Source organism: Podarcis melisellensis (genome assembly GCF_964234715.1).
Source record: "Podarcis melisellensis genome assembly, chromosome: 3".
NCBI lineage: Eukaryota > Metazoa > Chordata > Lepidosauria > Squamata > Lacertidae > Podarcis > Podarcis melisellensis.
The window spans coordinates 21562158-21581862 of record NC_138530.1 but is presented as its reverse complement, the minus strand read 5'-3'; the positions used below and the strand labels follow the sequence as shown (position 1 = coordinate 21581862).

Below are 19705 nucleotides of genomic sequence, written 5' to 3'. Positions count from 1 at the left end.
GCAAAAAATTACCATGTTAGCCTTTACAATCACTGGCCTAACTGTTCATAAAACAGTTGTAGAAATAGTAGTTCCAGTGGTTCAGCAAGACAGGAGTAACATATTTCTCCTCACTATAATTGTATAGTGGCAGAAGCCTGAATATGTGTTGCCAGGAGCCCGTAGTGTTTGACTAGATAAACTGTCTTAGTAATTCTCATGTTTTATGGGCCGGAGACTTGATTTCTTTTTTTTTTTTTAAGAATATTTATTAAAGTTTTCAAGAAATTATATAACATAGAAACAAAAAGAAAAAAAGAAAAAGAAAACAAAGATAACAATAAGATAAACATACATACAAAACAAATAACAAGTATAATTTCAATCCCTTATAGTCATATAACTTACTTTCCCGACCTCCTCATACCTCCCCTCTCTGTATTCCAATCTCTAATCAAGCCAATTCAGCAAATCCTTCCCCTAATTTCTGTTTAATTTTTTATCTTTCTTTTCTTAATTACATAATCATTATAGCTAGAAACCCCTTCATTTCTAAATCAACATAGTTCTAACATTCAATAATCTTACAATGTTTCTTAAGATAGTCCTTAAATTTCTTCCAATCTTCTTCCGCCGTCTCTTTTCCCTGGTCTCGGAGACTTGATTTCTGAACTTCCATGGCTGGCGACTCTGCAGCCTCTGGGAATCCATGGCCGGCTACTCTGAACTGTTTTTCAAGTTTGTCTTGTCAAGTTTGTTTTGTACTTTTTTATTAACAGGATTAAAAGAAAAGGCTATCCTCAACCCTCAAAACTAGTTCCAATCTAGCAGTCTTGTCTAAACAGTGTTCAGATTATTAGGAATGGGATCTTCTCAACAGGCTAAATGCTTTGTTTCCATAAGTCTGGTGCCAAAATGCTTGAACTAGTCAATGAAGTAAATTTTCAGGCTTTATTGTAGAGTAAAGCAACCCTGTAAGTGGTCACTTTCTAAAGCTCAGTGTTATGTTAAGCACAGTATAAATGGGTAAACAATTCATGGTTTCGTCTGAAGCATGTACTATAAGAAGAGTGACATAAGGGCATTTTACTACATTCTTAGTTTCCTAGTTTCGTTGTATAATCTAGAAGTACTAATTACTACTACTTTTTCTCTTAGGAAATTCCGAGTTAAAATAAATGTTGCATCCTGCATTATCTGAAGCCTTTCAAGCTTAATCAGTTCCTGTTGGCTGAAGGAATGTAAACCCTAAGGTTTTAGATCTGTGCAAAAATTGGCAGAGCTGCAGTTGACAGGTAAATACTGTTTTTACTGTAGACACAGTGCAGTGAAACACAGAATTGGTCTCTATACATGTTGGAACCATATTCATTAATAGTATTTATTTGTTTAAAATAGATACCTGATAAAAAAATCCATTTCCTTTTAAACATCCATTATATCTGTGATCCTTCATTTTCAGGCTGTTAAATGGAGGTCAGCTAGTGGTATGCCTTTAGTAGTAGCAGCTTACAATTTCTGTAATCAAATATAGGGCACCGTTAGCTGGCTTGTGACACATTTAAGTATATTCTCTTACATGTATATATTCATTATGAAGTTGCCCAGCACTGCTTTAGCGATTTTTTCATGCCTTATTCCTGTGCACTACAAATCCTGTTCCCTAGAGCTAAAGTTGGCAGTTCTAGGCAACAAGCAATTCCTGGATTTAGACTATCAGAAATGTTGGAAAGAAATAAAATAAAAGTGTACTTGCAGACATCTGTATATCCAAATGTCTATAGCTATGCTCTGCCTACACTGTCAAGAGGCAATATGCCTCTAGATACCAGTTACTGGGATTCTCAGGTCTGTAGAGTGCTGTTGCACTAAAAGTCCTGATTGCAGAGGCATTTCGTTTGCCTCTGATAACAGGATTCTAGGCTAGTTGGGCCATTAGCCTGATCCAGGAGTGTCTACTCAAACTATTATCTAGATCCATGCTACATTGTTAAATTGTTTGTGCTCTCATAATCCAGTGACCTCCAGTGTGGGTGCCACTATTGGCCATATGCTTCATGGTATGTGGCCAGAACTGTTGGGAAGACTCATCCCACATACACTGTAGCCCAATAGAATTGATAACAAGTTGCAAAATATAACTTGATTGTGGTATCCTTTCTAATTGCGATTAATTCCTTAAAGTTTTATTGATACTCAACTTGCTGAATAAGATAGTTGGCAAAGTTCTCTCTCCATTATTCAGAATCATTAATGAAACCTCAGACTTGCCCCTCTTAAAGCATTGTTTGCCATTGTATCTGAACTGAAAAGTTGTGATTTGCCTTTGACCTCCAAAGCAGGGTGGCAGTCCTTAGTTTGGAGAGCAAGGGAAATCAGTTTGCTGGTTCAGGCAGGTAGAATGGTAAATTGGTTTGCCTAAAAAACAAAAGGAATCAACAAAGCAGACCATGTAGTAAGGGTAGCTTGTTGGCATAAGGCTCATTCCCCAAACAGCAAACCAGATTACATGTGAAATGACCCGTTGGTACTAGCTCACAGTTACCTGTTCATAAATGAAAGTAATAGTTTATCTCATATATGTGTTCTGAACTGAAATGCTTACATTTTGCACATAAGCAATCCTACATATATAAATGAAGCACAACTAAAATATTTGTGAAGCTTTCTGAAGTGTATTTTAATGCTGAACAGTAGTGATCCTTTTCCGAAGATTTCATTCTAAAGCTGCTTGACTCTTAATATATTAGTCGTGTGGTGTTCTGTTACGAGGACCCTTTTGAAATTGTGCTATTATTCCTCTGCATCACTGGTTCATAGAATGTAGCAAATGCTATCTACTTTATGTTGTGTTAAGGTAAAATAGATGTTTCAACATACCATTTTATCACTTATGGTGGTTGTGTAGGGTAACAAAAGAATTTTGGGAGATAGTGTACTCAAGCAAATGTTTAAAAGAATGTTTCCCAAGAACCCAGCTTTTCTTTGGGGAATAATAATGACAGAAATCCCCAAAAAACAAATTAACTTATGGATGTATGTAACAACAGCTGCCCAAATTCTAATTGAACAAAAATGTAGAACAGATATTGTCCCATCAAGAGAAGAATGACATCTCAAAATACCAGTATATATTAAATTAGCCAGTATGACAAACAGATTAATAAATAAAGATAAGAGAATGAAAGAGGATTGGATATTACATACAGATTATATGGGAAAGTATTATAACAAGAAAATAATCATATGTTACAACATGAGATTACGAAAAATAATGAAAATAATTTAGAAGAGTAAATAAATGCAGTTAAAAGGTCAGATAGGAAACCATGGAAAGAGTGGAAGGGAATTAAAAGTAAAGAGATATAGGATTTAAATAACTTGAAAGAATGTAGTTATGTTATTATTATTACTACTTGTTCATGTTTTATATTTATGCAATTGTCTTTCTTAACATTTTGTGCATGACTGTAACATAGTATGTGTTCTTGGTGAGATATAACAGAAAAGCAAAGAAGAAATATTTTTTTAAAAAATAATATAGATGTGTCAACATTCATTGTATACCTGTAGATGTACATGAAGCAAAAGCTGCTTTTCAAATTGTAGCTTGGCCTGGTTGCGGGGAACATAAGATTCTGTGTTTATGTTGGAAGACCTTTTATTTTATTTTTTTACTTTGTTTTTTCTTTGTGTTAACATTTCAATACAAATGAATTAATCAAACATCTGTATGCTAGTATAGGCCATGGAAGCTCTGGTTTAGAATGGCATAGCACCATCATAATTAATAAATTTCTGTAATCCAACTATATAATGGGTGCATTTGATTGGTAAACGGCATACAATTTTAATTCAGGGAAGGAAGCCATGAGACAATCTGTGCATTCCTAAGAGTCCAATGGAGTAACACTTAACTGTACAACTTTATACTGGCTGTAACTGAGAACTAAGCATGTTTGCTAATTTCTGTTTAAAGAAGCAAATAAAGCACCCTCCCCTTACACATGGAAACCAGTATGTTGGGGTACAGGGTTGCAGACATTAGTTCTCTGTGTGCAAGATGTTTTTTATATGGAGGAGCTTTGATGTTCGTTACTTTCCCACCTACAGTCTGATGCTACAGTCCCTAGATGTCTGCATGAGTAGATTGCTTTCATAATACTTAAAAGGAAAGGACAAGGACAATAAACAGCAGATATTAGTAGTCTTTCTGTCTGCCATGACAGTCTATTGTTCACCATAGTTTTGGCAGACATGATCAGGTTGCGTTGAATGATTCAAACAGTTCTTTGCATGATTTCTAGTTGATACTACTTTTATTGATGGTCAAATTTTGTTTTGCAGATTTCTTTGCAAATTAGGTAAACATGGGTGCATTTTTGGATAAACCAAAAACTGAGAAGCATAATGCTCATGGGGCAGGAAATGGGCTGCGCTATGGCCTCAGCAGTATGCAAGGATGGAGAGTGGAAATGGAAGATGCTCACACAGCTGTTGTAGGAATTCCTCATGGTTTAGAGGACTGGTCCTTTTTTGCTGTTTATGATGGTCATGCAGGATCTCGTGTGGCAAATTACTGCTCAAACCACTTATTAGAACACATCACTAACAATGAAGACTTCAGGGGAACAGAACAGCCCGGCTCTGCTCTTGAACCTTCAGTGGAAAATGTAAAGAGTGGAATCAGAACTGGCTTTTTGAAAATTGATGAGTACATGCGCAATTTTTCAGACCTCAGAAATGGCATGGACAGGAGTGGCTCAACAGCAGTGGGAGTTATGATTTCACCTGAGCACATTTACTTTATCAACTGTGGAGACTCTCGTGCTGTTCTCTATAGGAATGGACAAGTCTGCTTCTCGACACAGGATCACAAGCCTTGCAATCCAAGGGAGAAAGAGCGAATCCAGAATGCAGGAGGGAGTGTCATGATCCAGCGTGTTAATGGCTCGTTAGCAGTTTCTCGTGCTCTGGGGGACTATGACTACAAATGTGTGGATGGCAAAGGTCCTACAGAACAACTTGTTTCTCCGGAACCTGAGGTTTATGAAATTGTAAGAGCAGAAGAAGATGAGTTTATTGTCTTGGCTTGTGATGGAATCTGGGATGTAATGAGCAATGAGGAGCTCTGTGAATTTGTTAAGTCTAGGCTTGAAGTATCGGATGATCTGGAAAAAGTGTGCAATTGGGTAGTGGATACTTGTTTACACAAGGTATGCAACTTACTCTTTCTCTCCAAATAATTGAATAAAGTTTTTTCTTTTTTTGCAAAATCAGAAAACTTCCTTTAGTAAAATAGCATTGAAAGGATAGTTTCCCAGTAAAGAATAAGTCAGTGCAAATTCATGCAATTGCAAGCTTGTTAGGAGATCACCCAGCTATTGGATTTATGATTTTGAAGGAGGATTGATAAAATCCAACTTCAGTAGTGCAGCTTAGTACATTTGAAAATGATTATTTTTGACAGTGTTTCTCAGTATTCAGAAGATGAATGTAGAAGGCTTGGATTGCCAGAATTGAGCAGTTTTTTCCTTGAGTATTCTGAAATGTTTTTAAATGAACTTTGATTATCAATATATTAAAAGGAATGTCAATGAATGGTGCAGCATTTCTTTTCTACTAATGGTTGTGCAAATTAAGGTGGAAATAGATATCAAGGAATAAAGTAAAATATGTTCTTAACCACAATAGGTCACATGAGAAACATATGTTTAGGAACATATAGCTACTTAAACAAAATCTGAGTTAAGAAATGTATGTCAAACCAGTAGTATTTAAGATTTTTAAAAATTTACACTGAATAATCAGGTGGTCTGAAGTTGTGAAAGAGAGAAGCTAAATCTCAAATTTGTACTATTTTTTCCTCCCAAAATATAGGGAAGTCGTGATAACATGAGTATTGTTCTAGTTTGCTTTTCAAATGCTCCTAAGGTCTCAGATGATGCAGTGAAAAGAGATGCAGAATTGGATAAGCACTTGGAATCACGGGTGGAAGGTAAGAAATTGTATTCTGAATTAGAAGCTTCCTTTAGTTGGTGATGCACACAAACACACAACCAAGCTCCCAGAAGCAACTAAAGAGCTTTCATCAAAATTTCGCTGGAGTATAGCACTAGTACAGCTAAAGAGAATTTTTGGTCATAAATGTACATCTGAACCACAGGAATCCGGAGAGTAACCCAGTGTAATTGCTGGTATTTTTGTCTGGGCTTATACAGATAGTTCAGCTCCAAAATTCAGTTTCTTATTTGAAGAATATGCATTATCTTGCAAATCTGCCCACTGGCCAATTATTAGTAGTGCAAGGTGGTAACGTTTTAAAGCATGGTACAGTTTCTACTATCGTGCCAGCAGATGCATTGGGACTTCTTCTCTTCCCACTTCTGCACCTCCCTCCCCATCTTTTTCAGAGAGTCCTCCAATCCTCAAGCCAATTTTTAGGGTGCACAGGGGGGAGGGGGCTGCCAGGCAAAGTGGCTTATATTTTTCAGCTACTGTAGCTATGGGATAATTTGGATTGGTGTATGTGGCCTGATATGCTGAACTGGCAACACCACCATTCATATTTTGTAAGCTTTCTCTACATAAGAATAGCTGCCTGGAAGGTTAAAATATACTCAAAGTCCTGGTGCATATTTGGTGTGTGTTTACAAACCTGAGATTTTACTCAGGAACGTAGTGAGTTGAATTATGAAATATCTGTGTGCCTAAATGTTTTTAAATCAACCTGAAGTTTAATTGGGAGATGAGAAATAGCCAGAAACCTTCGTTTGATGGTATATTTTTGTGGTAGTATATGGTACCAATTTTACTTGAGTACAGGCTATTTTCAGTGTAAATTACTTCAGAGGTAAGCCACTTCCCCCTACCTCACCTCCTTTTGAAGTGTTTCTTATGAAGCTTACATCCTATTCATAGAAGAGGGTGCAAGGAATGAAGTATCTTCAAGGTAGAAGGAGGTTAGGGGCTTGGGTATAAGTCAGGGATGCATCACCTGTGCCCTTTCAGGTGATGCTGTACTGGAACTCCTATCAGCCCCAGGTGATGGTCATGGATCTAGAGAATTTTAGTCCAGCAACATCTGGAAGGTCACAGGCTTCCCACCCCTCATATAAATGCCAGTATTAAATGTTCTGAGAGAAGCTGGTATTGCTTTTCAAAGACCTCAGTATCTTTTACTTTCATATATTTTGGGAGAAATGGAAGGATAACATTCAGACCTTGAGAATAGAAACTACTATTTTGCATAATGGACTTTTGAATATTGCATTTATACGTTTTTTGGAAACTCTGAAAGGAATACCGGTGTAAACTTACCATTCTAGTTCCACCTACTCATATTAATTTGATGCTGCTCTACTTTTGCTTTCTGACCCACAAAATCAATAACCAACTTTTCCCCCTCAGTTCTGTTTTGTGAAGTTTTGTAGGCTCTCTATTTAAACCAGAGTGGCTGATAAACGTGACTCATAACTAAGTTTTCTGGAAAGGTTTGAATTGGAAGATATTCCTAGGCAAATTAGGCTAATTTGGATATGGTTATTTGCATCAGAGAATTGCCAATTTGCATTGGAAAACTATTCTGATGCCCTAGAATAGGATACAATTTAGCATATTTATTTTACTTGTATTAAATAAACAAAGCTTTACAATACCCCATACTATATTTTGCCCCAATACAGCAGAAGTATTTTACCTGAAATATTCAAGGGCATGAAATTAAAACACACTTAATGTAGTTTAAACATTATATTACATATAATTCCTTATTGGAATACTGTAATTGTAAAAATTTAAAGTACAATAACATATACTTCCCTCGTGTTGTAGTAATTTAAGGTGGGGGGGTGTTATCCAGTGCTCTGCTTGTGGAGTTGCACTTGTGCAGTGGAACACCCTCTAAATCTGCTCCAGAGGGTCATCCAATCCTCTGGAGCAGATTTTGAGGCAGTGTGGGGATTTGTAGGGGACAGGAAAGAGTGGAAAGTTCTTCTGCACAAGTGAAAGTGCTGTTCTAGTGAAACAGCAGCATTGGATATGGCCAAAAGCTACTGAAAACCATTTAAACAGAAAACCAAAGAATTAGGCATACTTGCAAGGCATGAGGACCTAAAAAATGATAGTTACAATTTTGAAATTGCCAATCTTGCCTAATACTGTATTTGCAGTAATGAACTTCTGAAACAAAAAAAATAATCCATGGAAATAATGCTCAGAAAAGTTGTCCGCATCACCTCTGATAATGGAGTAAGATGTGGAGATGTGTTGACAGCATCTTCAACCAAGTGTATGTTTCTGCTCATGTTTGATAACTGAGGTCTGCACACCTTGCTTGTACTCAGTCCCAGAAAGATTAAAACTGTGACCAAACAGTGAAAAGTGCACCATGTGAAGCTAAAGTCTGCACCTCGTATAGATTACTATAAATATGTATGATTTCTTTTTACATGAGCCTTCAATCTTTATTATGAACCGGAATTAAAGTTCCTTCCCCCCAGCCATTAGATACCCTTATTGACCATGAAGGTTTCAGCAGGCATTGCTCTCACTTATTGACCAGGATAGGCTGAAGGGATCCCTAGTTAGAAGGCTTGGTTCCTGTCTGTATTGATAATGGGGGGAACTGGTTTAGGGTACTTGGCTATGCTCCACACTTCATGCTATAAAGCACCTACTGAAGAGGCAGATGCAACATTGAATTCAAAGGGCCACTGTCTTATTTGAACAATCAACAAAATTGTTTGGGTCATCTGTGTATGGGGCTTTCAGTTTTTTTCTGTTTCTTTCCTTGATTTAACTATTGCAATGTACTGTTAAAGGATGTATCTTGAAAGCATCACCCAGTAAGCTTGCAGAATTGACCTGCTTATCAAACATTTTCTTGGAATCTCTTCATTTAACTCCTAGAAGTTCCCCTGGATACAATACTTGGCATTGTCTGAGCTAATGGTTGGTTGTAAACTTTTTTTATTAGCTTCTTAAGCTTCCTTGCAGATCCTGACTGGGTACAAAATTAAATGTGTTTGTTGTCCTTAACAGTGTGGTGAAAGAGTTTTGTGAGTTGGAATGGGGTGAATAATGATCAACTAGATGATGAAATATGTCTTCATGACAGTACCTATTTCAAGGGTTAAATGAAATATTTTATTTAGTATTAATATTGTCTAGGATAGTTGTTAGAATAGTGCATGGATGAGCTTTTTCAAGTACTAAAAAGTCTACATTGAGATAAGTTACTGTTTAAAAGCATTAGTTTTTAGGGACACTTGCAGGTAATTGAGCTGTTAGTTAACTTATTATACAGTCTGGTCATAATGCTGTAGAAAATACAGCATAGTGTTTGGGTGGAATGGAATGGAAAATTATTATCTAGATGGGTGTTACCTAATATGCCCAAGTTGCTTACCTTTGTGCAGTTCTTGAACTATAGAAGTATGTGTTTATACCATTATCAGGGCACCTTGAGTCTTGTCTGAATCAGGAATGGAAATGGCATTGGAAAAATATATAGACTAATTCAGCTGGAAAATTCACAGCCTAACATTAGGTCAGTGTGGAATTTAGCTGTCCACTTCCCACTGTGGTCTCCTTCTCTCCAGCTTACAGTCCTGGGAATCTCAGCAGGGACAGACTTTGGTACTATGGTGCCCTGAGCTAGGCCAAAATTAGGTGCCCCCCTCTCAACTCTCTTGCCATCCTGGGCTTTGGAAAGGGGGCACGAGGGCTCCAGTGGGGCCTAGGGCCCTCCCATTTCTCCAAAGCTGGGTAAGTGTTAACTAGGCTTTGGGAAGGAAACTATAGGACCCCCCTCAGGATTACCACACCACCTTCCCGTAGCTGGGTAAGTGCTTACTGGCTGCGCTTTCTGCTCTGGGGAACTGGTTGTGCTGCCCTAAAACCACCTCTGATCTCAGTGCTCAGAAGAAGGGGTCCTACACTGCTGCTTTGCTGCAATAGTGCCAAATACTGTTTAAAATTAACTATAAATGTTTAAAGTTACTTAAACTGTTATGGCAAAGCAGCAGCAGTGCAGGTGCACTGTGGATAATCACAGTGTCTTGCTCTGTGAAAGGCCCCTTCAAGACTTAGGGAGCTGCCTTATACCAGGTGAGGCCACTGTTTTAGCTCAGTATTGCCTACACAGACTGACTCTCCAGAATTTCAGACAAGAATCTTTCTTGGCTACATCCAGAAATGCCAGGGATTGAAACTGGATCTTCTACATGCAGAGCAGAAGATGTAGCACTGAGCTGCAGTCCCACCCCTCCTCAAACTGATATTTGGGGTGGGCATACCAGAGTGTACTTGAGTTGCTGCCACTTTGACATCAGATAAGGAAGCATGGCTAGTGAATAGGAGAGTGGGCTAGCCAGAAGCATGGTGGAGTTGACTTGATGGTGGTGGGTAGGCTTGTCAGCAGCAGATGTGGGTACACAATTTGTGGTCCCTCCCAATCCAATTCCAATAAATATCTGTTGCTTGTAGACATAGGACATTACAAATACAGTAGAATCCTATTAGCACAGACATAAAACGTCGATAAATATATTCTCCATTTAAAATGCAGTCAAAATAATAGACATAACACTTCTAGGGGTTACCCATAGATTTAGCTTGCTCAAATTAACAAGTCATCTTTACAAACCACTGACATTTGGTTCAGGTTTCTCACTCATGTGGCTCAGTGTGACTCATGATGGGATCAGTTTTGCCCACACAAAGGTTCCACCATGTGCACACGCCTTGCAGTATTTTGTCTCAATGTTAAGCACTTTTTGCTGAATATACCAAGTTTATTAAATGTTCAGCATAGTCAGCCACCTACTTCATCTGTCTACTTGGTTTTGGTTCTTGGAGAATGTTAATCTGGGTGCTATCTTCAATTTTTTTTTTTAAGTGGGTTGGCTAGTTTGTCCTTCTCTGGGTGAGACTTGCAGGCTGGAACTGAAGGGAATTGAGTCCAACATCACTTGGAGGGTCCCATGGCTACCCAAATGTACCTGATTGTCTAGCATAATTTATATTGTTTATCGACTGCTGTGCCACAAAGTCCTATATAAGCTTACCTGGTTTTGCACCTTTGCATGTTGTTGAGAAAATAAGATTGTGTGTCTTATCTAGGTCAGTTCACATGCAGAACCATGCCATGTTTGTGTACTATAGGAATGAGGCTTGTACTGTTGCATTCAGCCTGGAGAACTATGGTTTGTACCTGCCCAGCAATCCCTGTCTTAAATCCTGGTCTGCAGGGGAAGCACAAATAATACATGTTAATTGTTTGATATGTTAGATTAGTAGAAGTGTCCTACCCCCATGTCTAGAAGGCTCCCAAGTCTGACCACACCGCAGATCCATTCACTGAGTGTGGATGTCTACAAAGGGGAATCTGGAAGTCTCTAGTCGTTTGTTTCTTCTGTGTAGTTACACATGCTCAATTCATAGATGTCAAGGGTAGGGCCACCAACAGAACTTGCATGTAAACAATGTGTGACAGCTTAATGGCTCTTCTGGGGAAATTGGTGGAAAGTATTGTTAAATACAAAATAAAGCATATAGAAGAACAAGTCTTGTTGGAGCAGAGCCAGCATGGCTATTGCAGGGGCAAGTCCTGCCTCAATAATCTATCAGAGTTATTTGAGTGTCTAGAAGCGCTTGACATAGTGTACTTGGACTTTCAAAAAGCTTCCAGCAAGGTACTTCTAAGTAAATTTAGCAGACATTGAATAAGAGGAGTGGTCCTCTTGTGGATCAGGATTTGGTTAGGTAGGAGGAAGCTACCTAACTTAGACCTACTTGAACAACTTCCCACGTGAAGAAAGTGGAGTCCCCAAGGGTCAGTATTGGGACTTGTGCTTTTTAACTTGTTAAAAAATGATCTAGAATTAGATGTGAACAGAGAGGCAGCCAGGTTTGCTAATGATAGTAAAAATTGTTCAGAGTCACTAATACAAAAAGATTATGACAGGATTCCAAAGGATTCTCCAGACTGAGTGAATGGGCAGTAAAATGGGGAAGAAAGTTAAGTTATTTTGTTATTGCCTATATGAAAGTAAAGAGGAAGTCTGGCAGATTGGAAAATAGTGCATTCAGGCTAGATTATTTTCCATTTTAAAAAAAAACATAGCATCATGGAGAGGATCCTATGTTTCCCCTTCTGCAAGTGCTACTGTATGTGGTTATTCCTAGGCTTACCCCTAGATTGTTCCACTCAAACAGGCCATTCTCCTGTTCCTCATAGTAGTTGCTGGAGTGAGACAGGACTCATGGGGTATAATGCTATGTTCTATCTTCACTGTTGGAGGCATCATGCCTCACAGCACCATTTGCTGGGAATTGCAAGTGGAGAGGCTGTCACTGTACTCAGATTCTGCTTGTGGGTATCTCATGGAGATCTGGTTGGCCGCAGGACATAGGATGCCTTTTGGCCTGATCCAGCTGGCACTTCTTTTATTATGGGGAGTTAGGGGTAGGGCAACTGAATAATTTCAGGCCTGTAAGTTCCCAAGAACAACCTCTGCAATGGAATATGTTTACAAATGGCATGCAAAATGAAAATTAGTTGCACAGTGGCTATATAGTGACTAGATCTCCACAAAAACCTCCTTGACATTTCAGTGTGGTTCTTTAATCTTGAGAAGAATGAAAATCTTTCACAACAACCTGCCAAACATATCATCTATTTATTCCCAATATAAACTCTGTTATTAGCAGGTACACTGAAGTTAAGATTATTGTGGTATAGAGAAGTTTATGTGAGAGGCTTAGCCAGAATGGTTTGTGTGTAAGGGGAAAATCTGAGAGCTAAGTATAAAGGTAAGTTGAGTTTCATACATTTTGTCTTATTAGACAAAGAAAGTAATGTAAATCGTAATCAGGAATTCAGAGGGAATCTTGCATTTCAATATATCTATCACTTTCTGAATTGGTTAAGTTTCCACCTTTTGTAAAATAAGTATTTTGAACCTGAAAGGCATGCATATAGAACTGGCATTAAATAGTTTATAACTAAATTGTACAAAATTCAGTTAATACAATCATCAGTTTATTACGGCCATAGACCAGCAGTTTCCAATTAATACTAAATTTGGAAGTTCTTTATCTTTAAATATTTGTTTGGTAACTTACATTCTTCGTGAAAGTTGCATCCTCAGAGGAAAGAACTCAAAATATGAAAGTGTAGTTAGAGGAAAAAATAATTGCTACTAAATTTGCAAAACAGTAAAGGCAACTCATGGAAGCTATTGTGCTAGTTTTTCTACTCCTCTGCTTACAGGACACTGGTTTCCTTAAAGAGTGGTGTTGGAAGCTTGGCTTCTCTAGTATACTTACAAGAGGATGGCTGAGCACATCCCTATTGATTAAAAGTACTCATATTAAAGTTAATCTTACTTCATTTGTGGTAAAGTTGGTTGAATGGCCTGAAGTGAGCAAGTACGCCACTTAACAGCCTGTAGTTCTGTAAACTTGTGCAAGAATCCACACTGACAGCACATTCCCCTACTTAGTGGTTGTTGGGCCATGCTTCTGAGCTTTATAGGTGCTTTTCCTAACAACCAAGAAACTTAATGGGCTCAAATGTTTGTGGCATTTACATGTCTAAATACATTTGCTACAATCAGTGCTTGCTTGGTCCCACATTGTGGGGATTTGTAGCATTACATTTTATACTACAAAACTTATTGCAAGAGGGACTTTGTGAAGGGCCCTTTCATGAAGTGCTTGTACTATCGGGAAGCTTGCTAGAGCTTGTCCCCAGTCTAGGGGGATCCATTCCATTGGTGCAAAAAGTAAGGAGATTTTTAGTATCATTTCTGTACTCTGCTTCATAACCGGACCCACCTGCCGCATAACTTCAGAAGTTTAAAAGCCTAGCTTATTATGTTTTTCAGGAAGAACTACTGTTTGGTAATTGCAATAAAATGCATTATTTCCTTCAGTGGAATAATTACCTTTGTCTGGCCACTAGGCTGAGCACTTCTAAGATGCAATATGTTCAAAATGTACCATAGATCATGATGCATCAAACCGATTAAAAGGAGGGGCGGTGTCTTTATTACCACAGACAATTTCATATACAGGATAGCTCATGTATAGTGTTAAGCCGAAATATTCAACATAATAAGTTACCCATATTTTTTCAACCCTATGTGTGCTGCTTTTGATTTTTTTCTCTACAGGAATTGCCCAAGTCATTCAATGTCCTGTACGTTGGATGAACTGTAACAACTTTAAGTGACACATACTTGACAAGAAATGAGAGTTAGAGTATTGAAGGACTTTTATTTCAAGATAGAAGAATATAAAGAAAACAGAAGAGAATTCAGAAGAGCAGACTTATTTTTCCCTTACTTTTTTCTTTCACTTCAGATTTCGCCTAATTCCAATAAATACTCTGGCCATTGACAAATGTCTATTGTTTTCTTAATTAAGTAGCTTGAATTGGAACTGTGGTCCAAGAGATGTAGAGATTGTAGTTTTGCATAATTTTTCACAGAACAGGATTGCAGAAAATCCTTTGGGGCAATATGATTTCTTGACTTCACGTAACAAGGGAATGTGTTAGAAAGCTTCATAGAGTAACTTAGATTTTTTTATTTGCGTTGGGTGTTTAAATTAATCTTTCAGGTTTAATCAGGAATTCACATGTTACCAAGTTTTGGTGGGAGGAATGTTTGAGGGATGTTTTTGGAACTTGCACATCACCCTTGAAAACAACAAAACTATTCTTTCCACAGTTTTGTGTACATTTATGTGAATATAGTCAACCTGTTGAAAAGAGATGAGAAGTGTGTCTATGGTGTAAAGATAGAGTGAAGAGAAAATACCTACAGCTTAAATGCACTTTTATAAATAGTAGTCAGCAATCATGTGTACTTCCTTTTGTTGTGGAAGAATGTCTAACTGACCCACTCTTGATTTGCAGCTTTCTTTTGTTTTATTTCCTTATTCTATAAATCAGCACATTAACTGCTATTATTTTATCTTTCTGGATTTTGAACTGGATGTGGATGAAATGTGAAGTTAAATAATAAGAATTATTGCACTAAGACTTCTATAGTTGAGCATAGCTTGATCATGGGAGTCCAAGTAAGCTCTAGAGTAACTAGAAGGGTAATGGCTGTATTTTATTGGGGCTATTTAATATGATGAAGGAACGGTGTGGGGGGGGAATGAAGGTGGAGCTAGAAAGAAAAAGCCAGTTGAAAACTGCTTATACAACATTGTCTTCTGTTGGATATATTTCCCACCTAAAGCCACCAGGCGGTTGATTGAACCTTCTGTCAGTTTTCATTGAAGAATAGCATCCTTTAATATATTAGCTCATATTTTTCATTGAGGATAGAAAGGTATTGTTGGAATATAGGTAAGCATCATAGTGGCAGTGATGATAAAAGGAAGTGTAGAGCGGATGAATGGAGCCAGAGAGCTGGATGTCAAAATAAATAAGCAATTCTGAAAGAAGGTTGAAGGAAAAAGGTAGAAGGATGAAATGAAAATGCAGTTCTCTAAATGGTAATGAAAACTGGAAAAATATTACTAGATAAACTAGATAGGCAATCTTGCTTGGGACAGAAATTTTAAAACTCCAGACATGGAATCCGTGTGAGAGAAGATCTAGCTGTGAAGCTTCAGACCGTCTTGTTCTCCATGTTTCTTAGAAGTTGCACTGCTAGTCCAATACGCAATTTCCTATTTAGATTACTGTATAATTTAAAAATATGTCAGGATCATAATAACTGGGCAAATGAGATTTTACACCCAAGAGTTTCCATAGCAAATAGAACACCTTGGGAAAGTGTTTGTATGTGCCTGTGCGTACATCTGCCATTATTTGGGAGAGACCATGACTGCATTGCAGCCATGTACAAAATACTATAAAGTTGAATTCCTAGATAGGGAATGAGAAGCCCAAAAATGTCTACTTGAGATCACTTTAGCTGTGTAGTCAGGCATTTCTAAGTTGGAGAATTATGCTGACCTTGGTAATTTTTTTCTCCCTCTAATATGAGCAGTAAAACAGGAATATTCCTATTGATTCTGTTCTCCAACCTAATCAGTGTTGGATTGTGCACTACTACCTCAATTTTCTAAGTGGGCATGAACACACAACTATTGCCTTCCGTATACTAGGTGCTCAGCATCTCTTCTCCACACACACACCCTCCACCCACACACCCTTAGTGGTCATTTTGTAAAGCTTGCTTTCTAGGGCATGTGTGAAACTAGTGCCCCAAAGTAAGGAATATACATATACAATCCCACATACAATGCATCATATAGGCTGATGCATTGAAGTTTTGCTGTAATCTCTTTGGTTTGGAACACAGCCAACCTTTCAGACTGATACTAAAATAACAAGTTGTCCATCCCTTTTTTAAATATATGGAAAACAATTGCTACATGTTGCGAAACACTTTATTGAGTGTATTATTTTGCTACACCTTCATGCAGGTAACATTTTTATATAGTTCTTGATGTGCACATGTATTTGTACCAGGTCTGAGATATTTGCATTGAGTATCACGTGTAGGGTTTTCTGTGTCTCCTCTTGGTTGTAATAATTTGAGCATTTTCTTTTAACTAGAAATTATGGAGAAGTCGGGCGAAGAAGGAATGCCGGATCTTGCTCATGTAATGCGCATTTTGTCTGCAGAGAATATTCCAAACTTACCACCAGGAGGTGGTCTAGCTGGCAAGTAAGTGTAGAATGTCAATGAAACTCTTAATTATGGCTTTGAAACGGTGTATACAGGCTTACATCTTATATTGCTAAATTGTTCAGCCTGTCTTCTACATGCTATTCATTTCATAAAAGTGTAATTCAATCATCACTCCCACATATCTGAATGGGGGAAAGCTGGGCTGGGCTTGTTGACACATGCATGTATTTTAATCTTCCTTTGTGACTGATTTAAATGTATGGCATGGGCATATAGTTATTGCTGCATCTTTTTTTAACTACTTGCAGAAGCCAACAGTTTCAGTTGTATTTTTATCCCGCCCTTTCTTCAAGACATGGCAGAGATGCATTTTAGCTTAACGCTCTGTGTGGTAGGTAGGCTTGAGGGGGAAGAGTGTGCCCAAGACCACACTGTAAACCTAAGAGCCACTTCGGCAAAAGTGCTTTGGAGCTGTCTTTCAGAATGGCAGGTGGGGATGGCAAGTTGTTGAATGTCTTCCATGTAGCCAGTGTTTTGCACATTTACACAACAGCTCATGAAACAGTGCCATTGGCAGAATTTCTGGCCGCCAATTGGGAAGCCTATAAGCAGAGCAATAGATTCCCACTGTTTAGCCATCTTGACTAATAGAGCAGCTTGTTTACTTTTGTATGTGAAAACCTGCTCAAAACATAACTTAGAATTTTACCTTTGTCTAGGCGAAATATTATTGAAGCTGTTTATAACAGGCTGAACCCACACAGAGAGAATGATGGGGTAAGTTCTGCATTTGATTGCTAGCATTTATTGATGCAAGTAAATTATAATATTTCAGTGGGGGATGTTATAACTGTGTGTTTGCAAGTGCATTGTTCCATGCCACCAAAAAATACATTGAATTTAAAGGGTTAATGGATCCTCCTGAGATGTCTTGTTCTGAAGAAGCAAACTGCTGCTATTGCTCTATACCAGAATGCAGGGTCATCAATATAAGCATTTCTTTAAGACTATATGCTTACAGTAAATAGGTGAGAGACAGACATAAATGTGTGACACCTAATGTTGAGACTTCTTCATTTGTTAGGCCTTTATCAAATATGCAACTGGTTTTCCTGTTAGGTACAATTTAATTTGTTGTGCCATCTTGCCTAGTAGAAAGGCAATAGGGTGATCAAGTGGATACATTTATTTATTTTAATTTCCTAAACCACCCTTCAACTAGTAGATTCCAAGATAGTGTATAATAATATAAATAATAATAATAATAATAATAATAATAATAACTCATTTGTTCAAGCAATTAAAAAACACACAAATAGTAACTGTTAAGTAGAGGCCATAAAATAAATTTAAAATGTATAAACAAATATGTGGCTGAGGAAACACAGCCAGATTGGCAGGGTATAAATAAAATTATTATTATATATCACCCTGGTACTGAGAGATTGTAGTGTCAGCACCAATCAAACCTCCTTGGCAGAAGGTGTTCCAAAATTGAGGCGCCACCACAATAAAAGCTCTCTGCCTTCTATGCACACAGTAAGAGAGGGGCTATTTATGATTAAGTGATATGAAACACTAGTTTCTGTGGGAATAGTACAGTGAGATAATTTAGGTAAGACCTGATGCTATGGTTTGAATACTTAATTAGATTTCTCCCATTGATCCAACCGTTTTCTATGAAAGCCAATTGGACTCTCTTGTTTTCTACTTAGAATTGGCAAACTAGGAATCTTAATTTCACTACTAGTATACAGGTTTCAAAATGCTTTCCCAGGCTTTCTTAGCATATCTAGATTTCCCTGTCAGAGACATCCTTGGCAAGGTGTATAGGCTTGCAAGGAATCACAAGTTTCTTATTTCCTGACTCCACCTACATTTAATAACGCTGTGCTATTTCAGTAAGCTAACTTTACTATGTAATGTAAAATAGCTTAAGCTTTGAGCCATGAGTATTCAGAGCTCCCAACAAAGTAATCTAGGCCCCAAAGAGTGAATTTGGTATGCTGTATTCTATTTTAGTTTTGGCATAGGTGTTGTGCTTAGTTAGCTAAACTTTCATATGGAAATGTAAATTGTAAATGCCTGTTATAACTGCAGAGAAGAATACAGAATAACCCAGATGATGCATAGTAAAAGGTGTGTTTCTCAAAAATTGGCTTGTAGAAATGTGTGCTAACGTGAACAGCTTAATTAAAATGTGCTAAAAGTACACAATCTCTAGTTTGTTGAAATAAGCATTTTTAACGTATTTTTTTAATAAATTCACTTGGAAGAAAGTCCCATAAATTTCAACTGAATTAGATTTTCTGTTCTCACCCTTGGTCTTGAAGTGCTGTTGGTGAGGTTTTCCCATTTTTCTTTCCTTCAGATATTAAAAAATGTGCTATCACATTGATCTACATGAATACATTCTTGTGCACTAATAATGTATTCATTGGCATTTCCTCTTCAGGGATGGAGTAGATCAGAACTTCTATTTTTTGTACTCTCATAATAGCATAGGAGGTGTGTTTTCTGTGTTTCCCAAAGCAAATGAAACTAATTTATACTGAGTCACACCATTGTTCCATCTAGCTCACCGCTGTCTACCAGGGTTGCAGTTGTGGGAAAGTCTCAGCAGAATCTGGAGATGGTGCTAATTGAACTTACCTGTAGTTCCTTTTGCAGTCAAAGAATGTGCTTTTTCAGAGTTATGAAGCAAGAACAGTAGTTTCTCCCACTAATGTAGACTGTTCTGCACAGAGTTATGGGCCCATCCAGCTGCTTCTGACTCTGATTTTGGGAACCTTAATTGAGCTTTTCAGTGTTATGCTGAATTGTCAGATTTGGTGGCTCGGAATAGGGCCATGGTGAATGTAGAACAAGTGAGATAGAAACTGGGAAAGAGTGCAAGCTTTCCATTTTTTTAAAAAAAAACCCCACACAATTTTATTAATCCGTATTTTCAAGATAGCCTACAAAAGAGAACCATAAAACAAATATAAAACAGATCAAAAACATCAGAAACAAAAGCAATTATCGTAGCAACAATAAAAACACAAGAAGCAGTAGATTTAAAA

The 19705-nt window shown here is 37.6% G+C and overlaps 1 protein-coding gene across 5 annotated transcripts in view; it reads left to right on the top strand.

Annotated features, from left to right (window-relative positions):
• The window catches only part of PPM1B (protein phosphatase, Mg2+/Mn2+ dependent 1B), a 41178-nt gene that overhangs the window by 14472 nt on the left and 7001 nt on the right, over positions 1 to 19705 (top strand). For 3 of the 5 annotated variants that reach the window (XM_081904187.1, XM_081904184.1, XM_081904185.1), the window contains exons 2-6: positions 1138 to 1274; positions 4327 to 5195; positions 5860 to 5977; positions 16568 to 16679; positions 17363 to 17420. In XM_081904187.1, the coding sequence (XP_081760313.1) occupies positions 4350 to 5195; positions 5860 to 5977; positions 16568 to 16679; positions 17363 to 17420 (1134 nt within the window). In that variant the 5' untranslated portion in view covers positions 1138 to 1274; positions 4327 to 4349. Of the gene's footprint in view, positions 1 to 1137; positions 1275 to 4326; positions 5196 to 5859; positions 5978 to 14159; positions 14390 to 16567; positions 16680 to 17362; positions 17421 to 19705 lie in introns of those variants that run through there. The other 2 variants (XM_081904186.1, XM_081904188.1) reach the window with 2 other exon arrangements.